The sequence below is a fragment of the Xyrauchen texanus genome, chromosome 27, assembly GCF_025860055.1.
Source record: "Xyrauchen texanus isolate HMW12.3.18 chromosome 27, RBS_HiC_50CHRs, whole genome shotgun sequence".
NCBI lineage: Eukaryota > Metazoa > Chordata > Actinopteri > Cypriniformes > Catostomidae > Xyrauchen > Xyrauchen texanus.
Window position 1 is genome coordinate 9,738,264 of NC_068302.1, and position 22,307 is coordinate 9,760,570.

The 22,307-nt window shown below is 36.4% G+C and overlaps 1 protein-coding gene across 1 annotated transcript; it reads left to right on the top strand.

The window, feature by feature from the left end:
• The first annotated feature begins 623 nt into the window (after positions 1-623).
• gna14a (guanine nucleotide binding protein (G protein), alpha 14a) lies at positions 624-22,299 on the top strand. The gene is made up of 7 exons (XM_052094455.1): positions 624-1,035; positions 8,653-8,837; positions 11,584-11,738; positions 15,788-15,916; positions 16,035-16,164; positions 16,305-16,458; positions 19,489-22,299. The coding sequence occupies exons 1-7, from the start codon at positions 915-917 to the stop codon at positions 19,677-19,679; spliced, it is 1,065 nt and encodes a 354-aa protein (XP_051950415.1). The 5' UTR covers positions 624-914; the 3' UTR covers positions 19,680-22,299.
• Positions 22,300-22,307: the final 8 nt, after the last annotated feature.

Genomic DNA, 22,307 nt, shown 5'->3' on the forward strand with positions numbered 1-22,307 from the left:
TTTCACCAATGTCACACAGAAAATCAACATGATATAGTATTTATTTGTATGAATAGAGCACTCATTTCTCTTGTAATAAATAAAGAGATAGATATCCTGTGATAGTAAATCATATAGATATTTATGGTAGTGTGAAAAAAAACGACACTATTACATACCTAGGGTCTCTAATGACCCTATACACTTTTGGTACTTAAACCATTATAATGTATTTATTTATTGGAATTTAAAAAAAAAACATTTTTACACTATTTATAAGAGAGAGATTGAGGAATACTATAGAGGTGTGGGCACAAAAATGTGTAAAGAAAAAAAAAATTATAATAAAGAAAAAAAATTTGAAGTACAGGGGATGATGAAATAAGGTCCAGGGCACAAAACAAAGATTTAAATAAATAAATATATATTTATTTATTTATACATATATTTAAATAAATAAATATTCTGTATTTAATTAAAGAAATATTTTTTATCAAAATAAATACAAATTTCTGCCGAGTTTAAGGAGGTTACCGGAAAAATACGAAGGCATCAATGTTGGTGCAGGTGATGGGTGCGGTACAGAGCATGCAGGATGCCCCACCCGAAAGTGACAGCAGTAGTCATCACTCTCACGAGGAAGGAGCAAAGACAGAAGTCAATTTGCGCGCACGCACATCGTTATGAGCTGCCGCGCCTGCGTCCTCCCGTGCCGTCCTACTGGACTCTCACTGAACAGAGCTGAATCCAGCTACAAGTTCTGTTAAATAGCCGGATATTATGTACAGTGAACTTTTAAAGGAGGAGCCCTTTCTTGACCTCTCAGATAGTAGTGTGGAGCAAAGAAGAACATAATTTCATCAAAACTGTAGTGGTGTGCTGAAGATTGTGTTGTTTTAAATAAGGACCGAGCTCTAAGAGAGAGAGAGAGAATAATGGCTGGATGTTGCATGTCTGCGGAGGAGAAGGAACGGCAGAGGATAAATCAGGAGATAGACAAACAACTTAGGAAGGACAAGAAAGACTCCCGTAGAGAACTCAAACTGCTGCTGCTGGGTAAGATATTTATTTAAGCTTGCACAATGGGTATATATGATGCTTTAGAGATCATAATAATGTTTAAATACAGATACGAGCGTAAAATACTTCGCTCTTTAGATAACTTTAGTTCAGCAGATGGATGGATGGATGGATGGATGGATGGATGGATGGATGGATGGATGGATGGATAGATAGATAGATAGATAGATAGATAGATAGATAGATAGATAGATAGATAGATAGATAGATAGATAGATAGATAGATAGAACATTGAAAAATGTAATTTTATAGAGACTATATATTGTGTAAAATGATCACTTTCTGGTTGTCAAATGTTAGTGGAACACAGTTAATGTGATGTAGCCTACTATGCCTGTAGTTACTCTACTAGGACTCCTGAGTGAACTTGTGAGGGGCTGACTTCATACATCTACTTTTCATTATGAGTCATTGCAAAAATGGTTTGAAAAGATAGTTCTGAGAACAGCTCAAGCATCATTTGTTTGCAGATGCCATTTGGTTTGACATTTCCTAGTCAATGAAGTGTAATTAAGTTTTAAACCTTTAATGGACCCTATTAAATGAACAGAACATCTCTAATCAAACAAGCAATATGTCTGTTAATGTGTTAAGTGACCAAATACTATTCAGGGGCATTGAATGATAGATGTACAGTAGATATCTAAATATATGTGTGGTTTAGTTGCAACGGCACCGTTTTATACAGCAGTTCGTGGCCGCACGGCCTCCATCTCTGTCCAAACTATGCAAAAGCATGCAAAGCAGAACCTGCAGTCAACTTTAAACAAACTTTCCTCAATAGCACTACCTCCTTCACCAACCTTGAGTTAACACAAGTACTCAAAGCAGAGTTATACCTTAGCACAATCACTATCATATGATAAGAGAGAGAAAATATCACCATATTATATACAATATCACGCACTGTCCTTTTGGTTTTTGAGATGTGCATCTTAAAGGGATAGTTTACTCAAAACTGAAAATTCTGTCATCATTTACTCATCATCATGTTGACTCATGTTGGTGTTTCATACATGAACTAAAAAAGGAGATTTTAGGCAGAATAACAGTCCCAGTCACCATTCACTTTCATTGTATTGAAAAAAGATGCAGTGTATGGTGACTGAGACTAATACCCTGCACAACATCTCCCATTACACTCACTGAGCACTTTAGAAGGAACACCTGTACACCTACTTATTCATGTGATTATCTAATCAGCCAATCGTGTGGCAGCAGTGCATACAATCATTCGGATACGGGTCAGGAGCTTCAATTAATATTCACATCAACCATCAGAATGGGGAACATTTTTTTGATTTCAGTGATTTGGACCATGGCATGATTGTTGGTGACAGTTGGGCTGGTTGGAGTATTTCTGTAACTGCTGATCTCCTGGGATTTTCACACACAACAGTCTTTAGAATGTACTCAGAATGGTGCCAAAAACAGAAAACATCCACTGAGTGGCAGTTCTGCGGACAGAAATGCCTTGTTGATGAGAGAGGTCAACGGAGAATGTCCAGACTGGTTAGAGCTGACAGAAAGGCTACAGTAACTCAGATAACCACTCTGTACAATTATAGTGAGCACCATAGCATCTGAGAATGAACAACATGTCGAACTATGAGGTGGATGGGCTACAACAGCAGAAGACCACGTCGGGCACTTTATCAGGAGGACGATAGTGTTCCCAATAAAGTGCTCAGTGAGTGTATTTTCAATGATAGTTTGAAAGTCAGGTTTGAAACAACATGAGGGTGAGTAAATGATTTCCATTTTTATTTGAACTGTCACATTAAGAAGCCTTTGAGCCATGCCGTTATAGAAGACTGAAGACTTGTCAGTTGATATGAATGTACGGTTGAGTGTCAGATAATTGTAACAATGTAGTTGTTCATACACAGTTGTGCAAGAAAGTGTTGAGGTGAATCAAACTCCCAGGAGATTCATTATCACACTGGCCACATTAAGAGCTTGACCCTTGGGATAGACTGAATGCAAAGGTCAAAATAAGCATTACTTTTACAGTACTCTTCTAACGAGAACCGGCAAAGCCATAATTCAAATTTTTGGCAACACTTTCTATGAAGTCCATACGTACAAAGGCATTATAAATGCAGTATACTGAATTCATAATGTCTCATAATACACCTTATAATAATTTATAACTTTACATAAATAATTATATCTACAGTTATAATACATTATATTGTAAGACTTCCCCATTCATAGATATACGTAGTATATACTGCATTATAACACAAGCAACATTCAGTTCTAATGCTGCAGAAGTTAATAAAGTTAATAATTTAAGTGCTGTACAGTGTAAACAGCCAAAAGGCCTTATGACGTGATCATATTGTAAGTGGTCTTTGCCTGCTTTAAGTAAAGTTACAAAAGCAATATCTTCTTATAAACAGCTATAACATAAACTTGTAAAATACAATACATTACAATTCAAACTTATACAATGGAAGTTATTTATAAAGTAATTCTCCAAATAAATTGCACAAATATTAATGTTTATTGAGAGTCCAGTGTAGAATCAGTTTGATTTGTATTATTATTGTTATTATTATTCGGTGTGTTTACTAGTGTGATCAACATACAGAGAGATAGAGAGATATAGAGATAGAGAGAGAGAGAGAGAGAGAGAGAGAGAGAGAGAGTTTCTTATATATTCTGACTTTGTAGCTTTACAAGTGTTTTTGTAATATCTCAAAATTTACATTGAATGTGTGTTATTTTGTATTTTGTGCATGTGTAATGTCTTCCAGCATGACTTGAATGGTCTTATAACCACTTAAAAATATCTTATGGATGAATATAAGAAGACAATGCTTTTGTCACTTAAAGCATACGCATTATAGTATAATATAATGTTATAATGTATATTATATGCTATAAGTTATAATGTATTATATATATCTGTAATACGTATATACTATATAATGATTATACAGTATATACGTATTACAGATATATATAATACATTATAACTTATGCTGATAAAAGTGGATGTTGCTTGTGTCATAATGCATTATACTTTAAGGTATAAGTATGAATAGGTAAGTCTTATAATGTATTATAATTGTGGTTACAATTATTGATTGTATTTTGAGACATTACTAATGCATTAAAAGGGCTTTACAATGAAAGTGTTACCATTTGTTTTATTATAACAGTATGAAGCACATAAGGCTATTGTCAAATTATTTGTTTTTAATATGTAAAACAAAATATTTGCATTGTGCTTTGCTCTGTGTGTGTGTGTGTGTGTGTGTGTGTGTGTGTGTGTGTGTTGGTGAGGTTTTGTGCATAATATTGTAATACTTTCAGTTCTTTCAGGTGTGGTTAGCACATTATGCATATTATGGCCATTGAAACACATTATATTAGAAAGGCTGTACGCTAATATGGAATATACATTTTTGACAAAATGTTGCAGTCAGTACAAGTACATTTCTTTATTTTTTTTGTATGTATACTAACAAGCAAAAGTGAACATTAGCATGCTAAACCAATGCTGTTTGGAAACATAGAGTGTAGTTTAGTAACTCTGTTATGATTAGCACAGTATTGCTCAATGAAGCAACATCTACCTGTACTCATAGTAAGCTCAAGCTCCATTATTCACCATAATGGTGACCTCCAACATAACAAAACATTCAACACTAACAAGTATCCCCCTTTATATTTATCTTGCACAAAAACACATGAAAGTAACACTTAATCTTAACATTTACTCTCCCAATTGAGTCCCATTCAAAGCATGGGAAATGGAAATCCCCTGCCCAGTTTCATCAATGCTACATTAACACCACAAAAGTAATCATGTAGTCCCAACTCAAATGGATTAATTAAACTTCCATTTTATGAATTTAAATATATAGAAGGCAATGAAATCAAGTTGAGACAAAATTGTATAGAATTTAGTGTATTTTAATTGAGTAAATTGAGCAAGCAGCAAAAATCCTTTTTTGAGTGAGGGTGCGTTCATTCAAATCTGGTCATTTTCATTTGTGTAAAGCATTGCAATGTCACTAGGACATTCTCAGAATGCTAATCCATGCAAAGAGGAGAATTATTTCAAGGAGATTGTCTGTTTGAAGAGATTTTCATGTCAAATTTTAAATCCCAGAGGCAGAGGTCAAAATTTGCTTTTTGCCACACCTGCCAATGAGATGTGAATTGAGAAAACTAAGAGGCCAATGACCAATTCTTAGCGTTCAAATTGGTATTGTTTCACTAAGAAAAAGTTTACACTTTATTTTAAAGTGTCCTTGTTACAGTGTAATTACACACGTAAGTACTGAGTAATATTAATTAACAACATGTATGTATGGGTTAGGGTTTGGTTTAGAGCTAGTTTCTTGTAAATATATATATATATATATATATATATATATATATATATATATATATATATACAGTATATATTTGTGCTTTATGTTGAGAAATTTTGTCTGCCTTATTATTTGATGGTAAATATTCTAATGAGGAATAATTCAGACTGCTATTCAGACAGTTATTTTCAAGGCAAATACATTTTATTTCATGTCAATTAAGTTCATAAGCAATGACTAGGTGTTACGGTGGATCAGTGGTTAGCACTGTTGCCTCACAGCAACAATCATATTACATTTATATTGCACTTTCTCTGACATTACACTCAAAGTGTTTAACACAGTGAACAGGGGACTTTCTTCAAACCACTACCAGTGTGCAGCATCCACCTGGATGTTGCGACGGCAGCCATAGTGCACTCACCACACACCAGCTGTAGGTGGAAAGGAGAGAGTAGAGTTATATAGCCAAATAATGTATGGGGATTATTAGGAGGCCATGAAGGTCCCGGCTCAACTGAGCCTTTCCGTGTGGAGTTTACATGTTCTCCCCATGTTCAAGTCCAAAAATATGCAGATTAGGTGGATTTGAGACTCTAAATTGCCCCGTAGGTCTGAGCGAGAGTCCCCCAGCCACTGGGGTTGCGTCAGGAAGGGCATCGGGTGTAAAAGTTGTGCCAAGTCAAATATGCAGTTTGTGGATGGTTTGCTGTGGTGACCCCTAACGGGAGAAGCCAGAAGAAGTTGATAAGCAACGACTCTAACTTGGTAAAGAGTATGAGAGAGAGAGAAAGAGGGAGAGAGAAGAGACAAATGTTGTGGGCATCCTATGAATACATGCATGGCGATAATGCAATGCCTGTGAGAAATAATGCGATGCTTCAAGTGTGTTGTCTTTTAGTCATTAAATCAACCTTAAAGGGATAGTTCACACCAAAAAAAAAAAAATCATATATATATATTTAATTTACTCACCCTCATGTCATTCCACTATGATAGATTGCATCTACCATAAACCATAAGCATAAACCACTGGACCATAAACCACCATAAATCTAGCATAAACCACTGGAGTTTATGGATTACTTTTATGCTGCCATTATATGCTTTTTGGACCTTCAAAGTTCTGGCCATCATTCACTTGCATTGTATGGACCTACAGAGCTGAGATATTCTTCTAAACATCTTCATATGTGTTCTGCAGAAGAGAGAAAGTCGTACACATCTGGAATGTTATGAGCATGAGTAAATGATGAGAGAATTTTCATTTTTGGGTGAACTGTCCCTTTAAGGAAAGGGTATATGGCATTTTCCACTTAGGCTGCATGACAGGAAAACAAGTAAATCTCATTCCATTTTCTCAATGTTCAACATGATCACACAGGAATTCGGTGCATTTAGAATTTTGTTCTACCCTAATTTGGATCCGATCCAAATTCCAGACAAGTGCGATAAATGTTAGTGCCCCTTTTATTCCCCTCACTGTGCTTTTGACATCACTTCCCTTTTGATCGCCGGCTAGCGAGATGCTACATATTTATCAAAGTAAGTGAAAGAATGCTGATTTGGTCTAAGTATTATTGTAGTTAGGGTTTTGGTTAGGAGTATATTAAAGACCCAAGTTCAGCCACGAAACTGTATTGTGCGCAAGCTGTATTCTGTTCAACACATTGGCTCACTCACACGTGACATGTTAAGCAGCCGGTTTGCTTGGCGTAATCTGGTTGGTTCCTTCAAGTGTATTCGAGGAGCCAATCAGCTTGCATCTCTCTCTTTGTGTAACATTTAAATAGCTCAGTCTGTGAAACCCACCTCCATCCCAACTTCCACAGGTCTAGATCTGCTACAGTGGATCTAATGTATGCCTAATTGTCGACCAACACGTCTTTCATGCTCGATGCAGCATGTCTTTTGCAGAGTTTTGTGCAGCAGCAGGAGCATGATTACATGATAACTCAGTATATTTATTTAGTAACAGTAGCAAATCTCTGTACTTGCTCTGCAGCAGCAGTAGCAGCATAGCAGATCTAGTCCGCCAAGACCAATATCTTATCTACATGCTTTACCTACATCAACATACCAAACCTTTCCGAGAGTTGTCATGGCTGAAATATAATTACTACTCAAATGTTTCTGAAAATCAGTCACGCTGTGCCTTTTATGGCACATTCATTCAAAGAAGTAAGTTAAAGTATGCCATTTTGGCCACAGTACTTTTACGCATGTGCATGACTGTAGTTCCATCTTCGGCCACTGGGGGCAGAAAAATCTGTCCTGTTACCCCAGATATAGCAATAAAAAAATTCTCAAAATAGTTTTTTAACTTCTGGGAAATATAAGTTGTTCAATGACTACAAACAGCATTTGGTCTTAACCTAGCTAGCCCCTGAATTATAGCTTAACGGTGCTGTAAGTGATTTATGTTTAATTAAATTACATGCAGAAAATGTCCTTATTATATCAGATATCATCAAAATAGTTGCCATGAAATATCACACTTGTCTCAGCCCTAAGCTCAGTAAACAGCGGCTAAAACGATGTCCGCGGGGTGTGGTCAGATCATTGGGCGGCCCAAATATGCTTGTAGTGTAAGTGCTGATACAGTCTCTTGCACCCTAACTCATGGTCGTAAGGGGAAGCACTCAGGAGGACCCCCGCCCTCAACAATCTCCAAGTGTGTGAATGTGAGGGGCCATGGCTAATCAACTGCTAAGTTTGGTGGAAGTTCTAGAATGGCTAGAATTTAAAGTTTATAACCATTATAGCATAGATGTTTAATTGTTTTACAATTTTATACATTTTGTCTATTTCATTTTTATGTTTATTTTATGTACTGTATGTTGTGAAATCTCTGAGACACAGCAGCTGGACAATATAAACACACCTCACTCAATGTGTCGAACTTTATCATTTCAGTCTTGTAGTTGCAGTAGCCAAACACTAGATTTGATGCGTTGGGGAACACTTCTTTTAACTGGCTAAGAGGATATGGTTATTGGCTGATGCTGATAATCTAAAAATGTTAACAGTCTGGCTGATATATTTCTCTCATTAATTATAAGTGTGAAGTGATGCTGATTGTAATGGAGAAAAGGCCTTCACCCTTACAAAAATGTACTAAAGTGGTGTCACGATACAGTAATGGTATCCAGTGGTTATACCATAGTACATTGATACAGTATTTACTCTACATGGTTCATAAAAAATGTTAATTACACGATACAACAAACTACTTATGTGTTCTCTTTTCTCTGTCTTCAGGCACAGGTGAGAGTGGCAAAAGTACCTTCATAAAACAGATGAGGATCATTCATGGCTCTGGATATACTGATGAAGATAAGAAGGGCTTTGTTAAGCTCATCCACCAGAACACCCTCAGTGCCATGCAATCCATGGTCAGAGCTATGGACATGCTAAAGATTGCTTATGCTAACTCAGAGAACCAGGTACTGCACACAAACACAAAACACCAACACAAAAGTAGCATAAAATTGCCAGGCACTAATTGTTGGAAAGTATTTCCTTGCTGCAAAAAAATGGCTATTAAAGGGGTCATATCATGAGGAATCGTATTTTCATTGATCTTTGAAAATAAAAGAGTTTTATGTGCTATGAAAACCTCAAAACTTCCTTCCCATGAATAAATATAATTTATTGAAACTAAAGTCAAGCACACACAATACGACTCTCAGTCTTTTGTTTGGTCACTTTGGAGAACATTTTATATGAACGTTTCACATTTTGAACTTTCCTTTTAAACACGTTTAATTGTGTAGCACATGACAAATGGACGCCTTCCACAGGGAAGCTTATTAAATGCAATGCAGTCTATTAGACAACATTAACTTGCATTATTGGCAATAAGAACAAGATACAGAGCTGCGCATGCAACACTTGGTGCACAACACACTATGGCTGTAATAATCAATAATTAAGTTACCAAAAGTAACATCAAAATATACTATACAAAAAGGTGTAAATAAACTTGAAAACAGTGAATCCATGCAAGCTTGTTCATTATTTTAACCCAGTGCATGCTGGGAACATCAGCTTTGAAAAGTTAAGTAAAATGTTTTTTGTTTTTACCAGTGAAATTTACTCAAATTAGCGAATAAATATGACAACGTTTTCTACTTTAGGACTGATACATGGTGACGTATAGTAAAGTTAACAAACAATCATGAATAATATTTGGTAACACTTTACAAAAAGTTTTCATTTGTTAACCTTATTGTAAAGTGTTACCAAATATTTACTTATAAGCTAGAACATTAATTTTTACATGCTTGAATTGAGGACAAATGTATAATGTACCTAATAATTAACCTTGAGCGACCCTGCATACACGTGCGAGTATGTTGTATTTTGGTTTTGCTATATGCAGCGCATAATTCAAATTCATTTAAACAACTGATATCAGTTCAGGAGACTCTGTGCTGTCAGTAAAGGGTTAAAAAGAGTCATGTGACAAAACAACATGGCGCTGATCACAGCAGAGTTTGTTTTTGGGCGAAACGGCAACAAAACTACATCTGGTACGAAACCAATTTTCATTTTTGCATAGAATTATTTAGATTACAATCTCTAGTTTAATTTGATATGCATGACTTTCTTTCTTCTGCTGGACACAAACAAAGATTTTTAGAAGAATATCTCAGTTCTGTAGGTCGATACAATGAAAGTGAATGGTGGCCAGAACTTTAAAGGTCTAAAAATCACAAGAAGGTACTCCATTAAGACCCCAGTAGTTAAATGCATATCTTCAGAAGCGATATGAAAAGTGTGTCTGAGAAACAGATCTATATTTAAGTCGTTTTTACAATAATTCTCCTCCCTGTCCAGTAGGTGGCGATATGCACAAAGAATGTGAATCACCAAAAATAAAAGAAAAATGTATATATATACATATGCACACACACACACACACACACGTGCGCATACACTGATAAGCCAAAACATTATGACCACCTGCTTAATATGCTGTTTGTCCTCGTGCGTGCTGCTAAAACAATGCAAACAGCCGAAGCATGTACTCTACAAGACCCCTGAAGGTGTCCTGTGATATCTGGCACCAAGACATTAGCAGCAGATCCTTCAAGTCCTGTAAGTTGTAAGGTGGAGAAAACGTGGATTGGACTTGTTTGTCCGGCACATCCCATACATCCCATAGGTGCTCAATCCGACTGAAATCTGGGGAATTTGGAGGCCAAGCAACACTCTGAACATTATCCTGCTGAAACAGACCACTGCCATCAGTGAATACTTTTGCCATGAAGAGGTATACCTGGTCTACAATGATATTTAGGTAGGTGGCACATGTCAAATTGGCATCCACATGAATGGCCGGACCCAGACTTTCCCAACAGAACATTGCCCTGAGCATCACACTCCCTCCACAGGCTTATCATCTTCCCACAGTGCATTCTGGTGCCATCTCTTCCCCAGGTAAATGACAAACACATTCAAAGCCGTCCATATGATGTAAAAGAAAATGGGATTATCGGACCAGACAACCTTCTTCCACTGCTCCAAGGTCCAGTTCTGATGCTTGTGTATTCATAGTAGGCACGTTCGACGGTGGACGGGGTTTATCATGGGCACTCTGACCGGTCTGTGGCTACGCAGCCCCATACGCAGCAGGGTGCAATATACTGTGTGTTCTGACATATTCCTCCCGTAACAATCATTAAAATCTTCTGTGATGTTTCAGACCAAACGGGATAGCCTTTGTTGCCCTTGTGCATCGATGAGCCTTGGGCACCCAACAGCACCCTGTTGCAGCTTTGGGGTTTGTCCCTCCTCAGACCACTGTCCATGGACCATTTCAAAGTCACTCAGGTCTTTACTCCTGCCCATTTCTCCTGCAACACTGTGACTATGAGAACTGATTGTTCGCTTGGCATCTAATCTACCCAGACCTTGACATTTGGCCTTGTAAGGAGATGATCAACGTTATTCGTTTCATCTGTGAGTGGTCATAATGTTTTGACTCATCAGTGTATATATATATATATATTTACCTGTTTTTTTCCTTCTGAAATGTTTAAATTTCTGTTAATATGTTCTCTTTCACTCTGACTTGCATTAATTGGCTGTTTTCCGTACTCTGGTCATTGACTGAGCATTGACTGAACATCCATTGGATCCCCGGAGAGATGGTTGACTCCTGATTGGTTGTGCTTGTCTCTACAGGGTCATGGTGCATTGGTGAATGATGCTGAGGTGGATAAGATCATGACTTTGGAACCAGACCAAGTGAACGCCATCCGCAGTCTATGGAATGATGCAGGGATTCAGGAATGCTACGACCGCCGTCGAGAGTACCAGCTAACCGACTCTGCCAAATAGTCAGTTTTAAACTTTTTAAAATTTGTTCCCCTTTTTCTCTGTGTGCTCTAAGTCCTCGTGATGGCGCTGTGACTCGCCTCAATCCGGGTGGTGGAGGATTAATCTCAGCTGCCTCCGCGTCTGAGACCGTCAACCTTTGCATCCTATCACATGGCTTGTTGAGCGCGTTACCACAGAGATATAGCAAGCGTGGAGGCTTCACGCCATCCTCGCACAACTCACCACGTGCCCCACTGAGAGCAAACCACATTATAGCGATCCCGAGGAGGTTACCCCATATGACTTTACCCTCCCTTGTAACCGGGCCAATTTGGTTGCATAATAGACCTGGCTGGAGTCACTCAGCACACCCCGGGATTCAAACTAGCGAACTCCAGGGGTGGTAGCCAGTGTCATTATCACGGAGCTACCCAGGCCCCTCAAATAGTCAGTCTTAACATTTTGAACCATTAATACAGTAATTATGATTTATGATTGTGGTTTGTACAGAAACACTCAATCTTATCTCATATAGAGTCTGAGACGTCATTTAAAATCTGGGATTCAAATTCTGATTTAAACCTGAAAATAAAGTTTTAGGATTTCATAAAAGTTTAAGTTTAAACATTTAAGATTTTGATCTATTTCTCAGTAATTAATCAATAATTTGTTAACTTTTTTGAAAAGGTCAGATTTTGGAGTGCATGCTGTCATTAAAGCAAATTGGACTTTGAAGTTTTTAAATTTTTGACATTCAATTGTTCACTGTAATTTTATGCTGTTACTAATTAAGAATACAATAATAATAATTAATTGCATAAGGCTAAATAGAAGCATTTTCAGTTGTGGTCTGAGACTTTTAGACCTCATTGTTAATGTTACTTGGAATATTTTTTCACTAATCGTACACTGAAGAAAAAAAAAATGCTTTTAATTTACATGATTTAATCATGTACATCAGTACCACATGACTCAATTAAGTGACATAAACATATTTCTTCCTCTTGGTTTAGCTCATTTGTCAGAAAACATTTGTCATCAACATAATGGAATAAAGTTTTTTCTTTTTAGTAATTAAAATGTTTGATTAAATATTACAATAATAAAGAAAGGCAAACCATATATATATATATATATATATATATATATATATATATATATATATATATATATATATATATATATATATATATATGGTTTTAAAACATTTAAACCCCACATCTAGCTGGATCAGGGAAATTGGATGGTAACTTTTACTCTCGCTTGGATCTTTGTCAGACTGATCCGGGCTTGTGTCATGGTTGGGGGAAGCATTCCATTCTTTAATGATTCTGTATAAATTTCTAACAAAAGTGGAGCCAATTCTGTAGCATAAGTTCTAAAAACCTCAGTGGCAAAACCATCTAGAAAGACTCTCTTCTTTATATATCTAGCCAAAAGCGTCCCTGCTTTGTCCCCTAACTCAAAGATGACTTTCTTGCCCTGAATAACCAAAACTCCACCTTCCATAACATAATAGTATTATTTCTGTATTTCAATCGGGTAAATTCTCTGACGCTGTAATGGTTACCCTGTCTTGTTTCACTGTTGCCCTCTTGTTTTCCATCTTGTCACTTTTGCACTTCTTAGTTTTCACTTTAGTCCCTTATGTAACTCCATAGTCCTCTGTTAGCGTTCGTGTTCCCTGTCATTGTTTTCACCTGCCCTCATTAGTTTGCCGTTTGCTTCTGTTAATCACCTTATTATCTTGTTTGAGTTCTGTTCGTCCATTGGCCCCTTTCCCCCTTGTTTATGTATTTATACCCTGTGTCTTTGTTCAGTCTCCGTCGATCGTCGTTTGATGTTAACCTGATGTATCTTTCCTTCCCGAGTTCCCTGTTCGTGTCTACCTTGGTCAGCTTATTCAGTTTATGTTTCATTTCCCCATCGTGGGTTGTTCCTTTGTGTTTTCCTGTTTTATTCATTTAATAAAGTTCAACTGCGTTTGGATCCGCATCTCCTCGTCTGTCTCGTTACTCAAGCGTAACAGACGCCATCAGATGACATTCGGTTGCTCCACGACTTCTCGTGCTTTGGAGTTTTTTGATGAACGAGGCATACTCTATGATTCGACCCCTAAGAACCGCTTTAAGTGCCTCTCAAGCCATGCCCACAGAAGATACTGAGGACCAGTTGGTCTCCATGTAAACATTGATTTCAGCCTTTAACATTTGCTAGAATTCAGGATTTTGCAAATTGATACTTTAACACAGAAACTATATTTATTTATTTTTCTCCATATGTGGCAGCACTTCTTAACTCACCAGGGTGTGCAACATCCCTTTGAGATCAATAAAAAAGCCCTGATAATCATCTTTAGGTGTGTAAATATTAGCCAAAACCAACCTTTGCCCCTGAATTTCTGCTAAACAATAATAACTAATTTATAATGAATCGGTTTGAGAGATTTGAATTCTAGATGTTTAGTTATCAATGTAATAACTCCCCTGCTGTTACTTGAGCCAGCACTAAAGAAAACATGCCCACCTCATATGTTCCCAAATTTGCGAAAGATGTGTTTCTTGAAGAAACACTATATCACATTTCTTATGCTTAAGAAAATAAATTACCTTCCTTCTTTTTATGGGGTGCCCCAACCCTTTCACATTCCACATGAAGAAAGATAACCCACTCATAATAACATCAGGCATTTTGATATAATAAAAAAAAAATTGTGTGTCAAAAACAAGATTATACATATACATAGTGCAACAATCAAACCCCGAACTCCCCCCCGAACCAACCAAACAAACAGAAAAAAGAAAAAGACGACATGACAACACCAACGGCATCAATCCCTCTAAACTCAAAAAGTCCATGTACACCTTGCTTGGGACACATAAATACTTTGCGGCCATCCTTAGTATTTATTCTCAGTTTGGCTGGAAACATCAGTGCAAAAGCAATCTTCCATTGATGTAAAAGTTTCTTATATTCCTTTAATCAATCACGTTTCTCTCTTGTCGAAATCGCAAAGTCAGGGAACAAGAAAATATTATGAATCTTCCGAGAAAGCTTTCCTTTGCTTCTCGCCTCTTGCAACACGAGATCTATATTGGATGATCTCAGAAATTTGGCCAGAATTGATCGGGGCCTGTCCCCCTCAGGAGATTTGTGAGCTGGTACTTTGTGAGCTTGCTCGACTTCCAGTTATGTTGAGCAGACTCGGGAAGAGCTCGTCAAGGAATTTCCCCATATCCCTGTGAACAATCTGTTCGTTATTTTGTTGACTCATATTTTCAAGATCTTCCAGTTTCTTCAAAAATGCTTTCAACGTCTATCTTGGTCGCTAGCGGATTAGCAGACAATTCTCTCTCCGATGACTCCAGATAATCAATCCATTGCTCAACATCAGCCACTCTTGTAACGAACTCTTGTTTCCATCGCCGTAATCGATCGACGTATTACAGCGAGATCCTCCAAGTCAGTAACAACCTTCGTCAGCATCACAGACATGTTGGACAGTTGACATTGGATTCCATGGCCTGCAGACCCGTCAGAGGTTTAAGCTTATATATATATATATATATATGTGTGTGTGTGTGTACCTAACATGATTCATTTCTTCAGTTTTACATAATATGAAAGAAATGCAAAAAATAACACTTTATTTCAAATTTTTTACTCTCTGCATTGTCAAATTCAAAGCATGCTTGGAACAACAAATTCCCTTGCCCATGTTGTTGAATATACTTGATTGGTTCACATTCACCGTACATTATGTAATCATGTGCATAGTGCACATTTGATAGAATTACATTAATAATTAAGAAAGCAAAGAATCACAAATTCTTCGTGAAAAGATCACAAATAATCTGATTTAGTAAATCAGACAACCTGTGTTTTCCCGTTCTTTCAGTGTATGCATTTCTCTAAAAATCCAGCTTTGGTTTTCTCATCTCTATCAATGTCTGTCAACACAATGTGTAGTATTGTAATGTATAACTATTATCCTGTGTATAACTTACATCTGATCTGGCCATGACTTGACCACAGCATTTCTTTCCATTTCCAACATCACCCTTCACAGCTACCTGAGTGATCTTGATCGGATTTCAGATGCAGGGTACGTCCCAACGGAGCAGGACATTCTGAGAGCTAGGGTTCCAACCACAGGTATCATTGAGTATCCGTTTGATCTGGAGAACGTCATCTTCAGGTGAGAATCTCAGCCACACTCTACCAGAAGAACACCCGCTTTACCTACCATTCATCCAACAGTTTGCAATTTTGGTAAAACTAATTGACCTCATGCACACTGTTGATGATGTCATCAGGATGGTGGATGTCGGGGGCCAGAGGTCAGAGCGCAGGAAGTGGATCCACTGCTTTGAGAATGTCACCTCTATCATCTTCCTGGTGGCTCTGAGCGAGTATGATCAGGTTCTCGCTGAGTGTGACAATGAGGTCAGTTTCATTTTCAGTTTGGTTTTCTCTGTGGTTTTGTGCTTATATCATATCATCATATTATTTTGAGGTTAAGATGATCTTGGTTAATAATGAATCACAGCTGAATCTTGTTTATTGGTGTGTTTCTTGTGTTCCAGAATCGCATGGAGGAGAGTAAAGCTTTGTTTAAAACCATCATCACATATCCCTGGTTCCAGCAGTCGTCTGTGATTCTCTTCCTGAACAAAACAGACATCCTGAAAGAAAAGATCGTCCATTCTCACCTGGCCACCTACTTCCCTGAATTCACAGGTGAGTCATGAATAGGATGATTGCGCTCAACAACAGGATGTATGTGATAAGATTGAGTTCATGGGCAATGGAGGAGTCAGGAGACAGCACATAGTTGGGATGAGTATCACTTTTTAAGCGTCACACAGGAACTAAAATAAAAAGGGCTCTTGATGGCCAAACACACAACAGGTCAATAGTAGCAAACACAACTACAGGAACAGGTTCTGGTCTCTCTCTCTTCAACTCTGATGCTCTAGCGTGCTTTTTCAAATCTCCCAATTAATTAGCACCCAGGTGATGAGCCTTACCAGGCTCTCTCTCTCCCGCAGACTGACACATGACCATGCCCCCCATGCCACAATGTAATTATGTAACGTTTTCACAGAGTTCCAGTGAATGATGGCTGTAACACTTAAACAGGTCCTATCCATTTTTGTATTATAAGATTTTTTTTCCCTGAAATCCATTTCAATGTTTGTCGAGGTCAACCAATGTATCGTTTTTGTCGATGATGATCACTTGCAGCTTTTGAAATTATCGGCTAAAATGAGTGCAAATTGTAAATATTGACTTCAAAAGCTATAGGCCAGTAAATCGGTTATTAGCTTTTTCCCCCACACTGAAGTTATCGGTATCGGCAAACACAGGTATCGGTTGTTCTTTGTTTTTTTTCTGTGACTTTAAAGGAATAGTTCACCCAAAAATTTTAATGATCTCATTTACTCACCCTCATGCCATCCCAGATGTGAATGACTTACTTTCTTCTGCTGAACATAAACTAAGATTTTTAGAAGAATATTTCAGCTCTGTTGGTCCTTACAATGCAAGTGAATGGTGACCAGACCTTTAAAGTTTCAAAATGCACATAAAGGCAGCATAAAAGTTATCCATAAGACTCCAGTGGTTTAATCTATATCTTCAGAATGTGATAGGTGTGGATGAGAAACAGATCAATATTGAAGATTTTACTATAAATTCTCCTCCCCTGCCCAGTAGGTGGCGATATGCACAAAGTATGCAAATCACATCTAAAAGAAGAAAAATCTGAAAGTAAAAGTGGAGATTTATAGTAATAAAAGGACTTTAATATTGATTTGTTTCTCACCCTCACATATATCACTTCTGAAGACAGATTTAACCACTGTTTTGTGGATTAATTTTATGCTGCCTTTATGTGCTTTTTGGAGCTTCAAAGTTCTGGTCACCATTCACTTGCATTGTATGGACCTACACAGCTGAAATATTCTTCTAAAAATCATAATTTGTGTTCAGCAGAATGTCATGAGGGCGAGTAAATGATCATTTTTGGGTGAACTTTCCCTTTAAGACTTCTATGTAAAAGCCCTTTTTGCATCTAAAATGAGTAACACTGCTTGCTTATGAGTTTCAGGTTTGCTGTTCAAGTTGTAAGTCAAAAATAGTTTCCACTGCCTTAGTATTTACAAAGAGACATTTTAAGGTTATGTTTTAAAGTAAAAAACTAATTCTATGATATGACCCCTTAAATACAGTACATTCCATTAACAGTACACACAGTACAGTAGTTTTTTTTTATATTTATCCAATATACCCTACCTCTTCTGCCATACATTCCCTTGCATCTGTATATAACAGATTTGTATTTTTACATATGTATTTATATATATATATATAAACACACACACACAGTACTGTGCAAAATTCTTAGGCTCATAAGATGTTTCACAAAAGCATTTCTCTTAAGATGGTTATTTATATCTTCAGCTTTAGTGTGTCAATAGGAAATATAAATTACTTTTGCAAATAGAAAAGATTAGAATAGAAGAACAGGGAGCCCTGCAACAGATGTCATGGCCCCCACAGAGCCCCACTGAACATCATGTCAGTCTGAGATTACATAAAGAGACAGAAGCAATCGAGACTATAGATAGAAGAACTGTGGAGAATTCTCCATGAAGCTTGCAACATCCTATCTGCCAACAACCAAGAAAAACTGTGTCCAGGTGTAAGTAGGAGAATTGGTGCAGTTTTAAAGGCAAAAGTGTTCACACCAAAATTGATTTAGATTTATATGTTTACTGGAGTTTGTATGACATTAAATGATAAATGAATTTTTTTTTTCTTTGAACGTTTTTCACAAGTGCTTAAAACTTTTGCACAGTACTGTATATATATATATATATATTTGTTGTATTGTGTATTTCTATATTCTTATATTTGTTACTATTCAGTTTTTATTTTCAATCTATTTTTATATTATTCCTTGTATGTTTAATTATACTTTGCATCAGAATAATTTTGGTTCTGATTTTAGGAACTGCTCCATCATTTTGAGTCACATTTTGAGATTTATGTACCAAGTAAAAGGTCTCAACTTTCTAATAACATCTATAATTTATGTTTCTATCCCAAACTGTTGCCAGATCATTATAATCATTAAATTATTTCTGTCAGAAATCCTAGATTATTGAGAAAATGACTTTTTAAATATTCCAAAGAATTTTCAGACATTATTTGACAGGAAACAAAGATTTAGTCATGCAAACACCAAATAATAAAGACAAATACAATTTAATATAATACAGTACATCATATTATATATAGTATCTATATAACATCATTGGAATATTTTTGTTTTATGTATATAGTTTAATTTTGTAACATTGGCACAATTTGAAAGCTGAGATTGTTTGATCTGAAATGGCCCATTGCGACTTATGACTCATTTTGATGGAGCAAGATATAATATGTAGTCGAAATCAGTGGCTCTCAACTGGTTGTGCTCTTTCAACTTGTTGCACTTAACAATGGACATCAAGTGGTGACTCAACAGAGTACCAGATTTGAACTGCACATGAACGGCATAGGTCCAAATATACTCCATTATTAACATGAAATTTGCTGAATAAGAAAATTGCCACCATTGTAAATGCACAAACAATATTTATGCAGCATAACACATGGAATAAACACACCTGTTGAGAACCACTGGTCTAATTCACACTATTTTCATACAAATGCTGTATATGGATCTGGTGGTTATTTGTATAATTTGTGGGTTTTTTTTAGGCCCCCAGAATGATCCAAAGCCAGCACAGGAATTTATTCTTAAGATGTACCAGGAGCAAAACGAGGATAAAGACAAATCCATCTACTCCCACTTCACTTGTGCCACTGACACGGAGAACATCCGTCTGATCTTCGCCGCGGTGAAAGACACCATCCTCAGACACAATCTAAAAGAGTTCAACCTGGTTTAAAATCCACATTTAGTCTCTTTCCTGAAGGCGAATCCCTAGCCCTACTCTCTGAAAGCCCTTCCTCCAGATCTGACGTTGAGTAGTTATCCGTCACATTATATGCACATTATTCTACTGTTGCTAAAGAACTTTGAGGAATGAATTAAAGGAAGGGCTCAATGGAGTAGATCTGGACTGGGTTCTTTAAAACAAGCCTTAATCTACCATTACATGGACGAAGTGTATTTTTAAGTCCTGTTTAGATCCTCTTAGGCTACATCTAGAACAGACGAAGTTGTGGCTGTTTTGTTCTTTCTGCGAGTAGAAGTTATTATGGAGGCTACTTAATAGATTTAAGGCGCATATAAAGACGAAAGACATTTTTGCTCGTTTTACTGATGTAGTTGATCAAAGTCTCAAGGACACCTTGCATAAGATCATTTAAATGGCAAAGTAGAGGAAAAGAGAGCAAGCATGCCCTGCAGGTGCCTTGTGTAGTTAATGTCACATGCACCTGAATCATTAGTCATTAGAAGGAATTCATATATATATATATATTTATCACTGTAAAATAATATTGACTATTTGTTTTAAAGGATGTGATGGTTTTATTGTATAACAGTTTACATTGTAAATAACATTTACAATCATTTTGAACATATGCATAGTCTATAATAAATAATAAATGCAAAATGAAACATATCACAGGGCAAACTTCCATATCACAAAGATAAACTTTTTTTTTTCTTCACATTTATTATCCGCAGCCACTAAACAGAGTTATAATTTCATTCTTTACTTTAACACTAGTACTGTATGTGTACTAGAAGTGGAGAACAAGTTGTAGTGAACACCTGAAGTGCCTTTGAACTGTAATGCCTTTGATAATATTTATTAAATGGGAATATAAAGCTTATACAGATATGTCTTGTTTTATTACTTATCAAAATCCATAAAAGGATAACTCTATTCTTCTTGGATAATTGTAAAAGGAGGATAAATGGTGATGGAAAATTCTAATGCAAACATAAACAGCCTACAGTTATGGTGCGTTTGCATTCACGTCATGTCGGAATTACCGTAATTTCGATATTCCGACCTGATTAGTTCATGGAAGTTTTTGCACAGTTGGAAACTCAAAATTCTATGAAAACTCCAACTTGACTTCATGTAAAATGAACCGCAATGTTTGAAGTTAAAGGTAGTTTCCATATATTTATTTTTGATTAAAATTTTTATTACAGCGACTGTTACCTGGAGTTTTCTTAATTCCTAAACATTTTGGATAACTAAACATTGTATGAGTGTTGCCATGGAAACTAATATTTCCCCAGATCCGAGAACTTACAGTAATTTTTCTGACAGGATGTGAAGGCAGCATTAGATTACTGGGCGGAACATTTTTGTATTCTGATCAGGGACTAAAAGTGTCCAAAGCCTCTCCAAACAAATAAAACATAATAATTGTACATAAAATCTAATTACACATGCAAACACAACAATGACTTATGGTTTGCTCTCTCTCCAAAGCATGCAGGCAGGAGTAACGAGATCTCATTCGGTTCCATTCTGTGTCATCATTGAGTCTGTGTCATGTACTTTGCGCCATCTCCTGGTAGCCATATGTAATTAGAGTGAATGATCCTCTCTGCCCATATTTGGATGACTTCCAGCTCTGGTTGCAGCTATCTGAATCCTAATATGATTGGTTTAGTGTTCCATGACACTGGACAATTACTACATATTTCAAATGAAGTCATGTGATCCAGGACAGCGAATGCGTTTTTAGCCAGATAGCACATTATGTGCTGTGTGCAAATTGTGCTTTGTGTGGATTATCTACTGATCTATGCATCTGCTTGTGTTTTGTATGGGCTTGTTTAAAATATAATCAACTCCCCTAAGTTATGGTATGTGGTGTTATGTTATAATTGAAAACGTGGCAACACCTGTTTATATGAAACATGTATGTCAAAGACATGTATTTAGCTATTACTCGCTATATTTTTGTCTGAGTAAAACAAATAAATATTTTGATAAATTCTCTTTGAGAACTTTTCAACAACATATGACACATGGCTATTTGATCAGTTTGAGGTTTTTACAGATTAAAATATAAGATAGTATGTGCAGTGTAAACTTATTAATAAATGATCAAAGCAGAACACTTCTGAGTTGTCTGCAAATTTTAAAGCACTTGTTCAGTTTTGGTCATAAAGCCTATGCATTGTAAAGTAGAGTTTCTAAGCTTTAAAACGATACCTGTTTTGTGTTGGTCAAGACTGTAGTTATTAAAATTTTTATAATGTTTTATAAACTATTTATTGTGTTTATATTTATCTTTTACCTTTAGAACTATTTTCTTTGGTGGAGCAAATATAAACAAAATAGCCGAGCATACTGTGTCTGACAGGTCAGTTACTTCATTAACTTCATGTTTATATGACGGTTGTATTAAAGCAATAGGGTGATTCTCATGAAACCTGTCTAGGAAATGTCCTTGTCATATTTAACCCCAAAAATAAAAATAATATAATAATAATACTTTGCATAAACAAAATTATGCATACATTTAGGATCATTACGTTTTTTTGCATTGTGACATTTTCAGGACACTATGCTCAATTCTATTTACTGTAATGTGTCTGG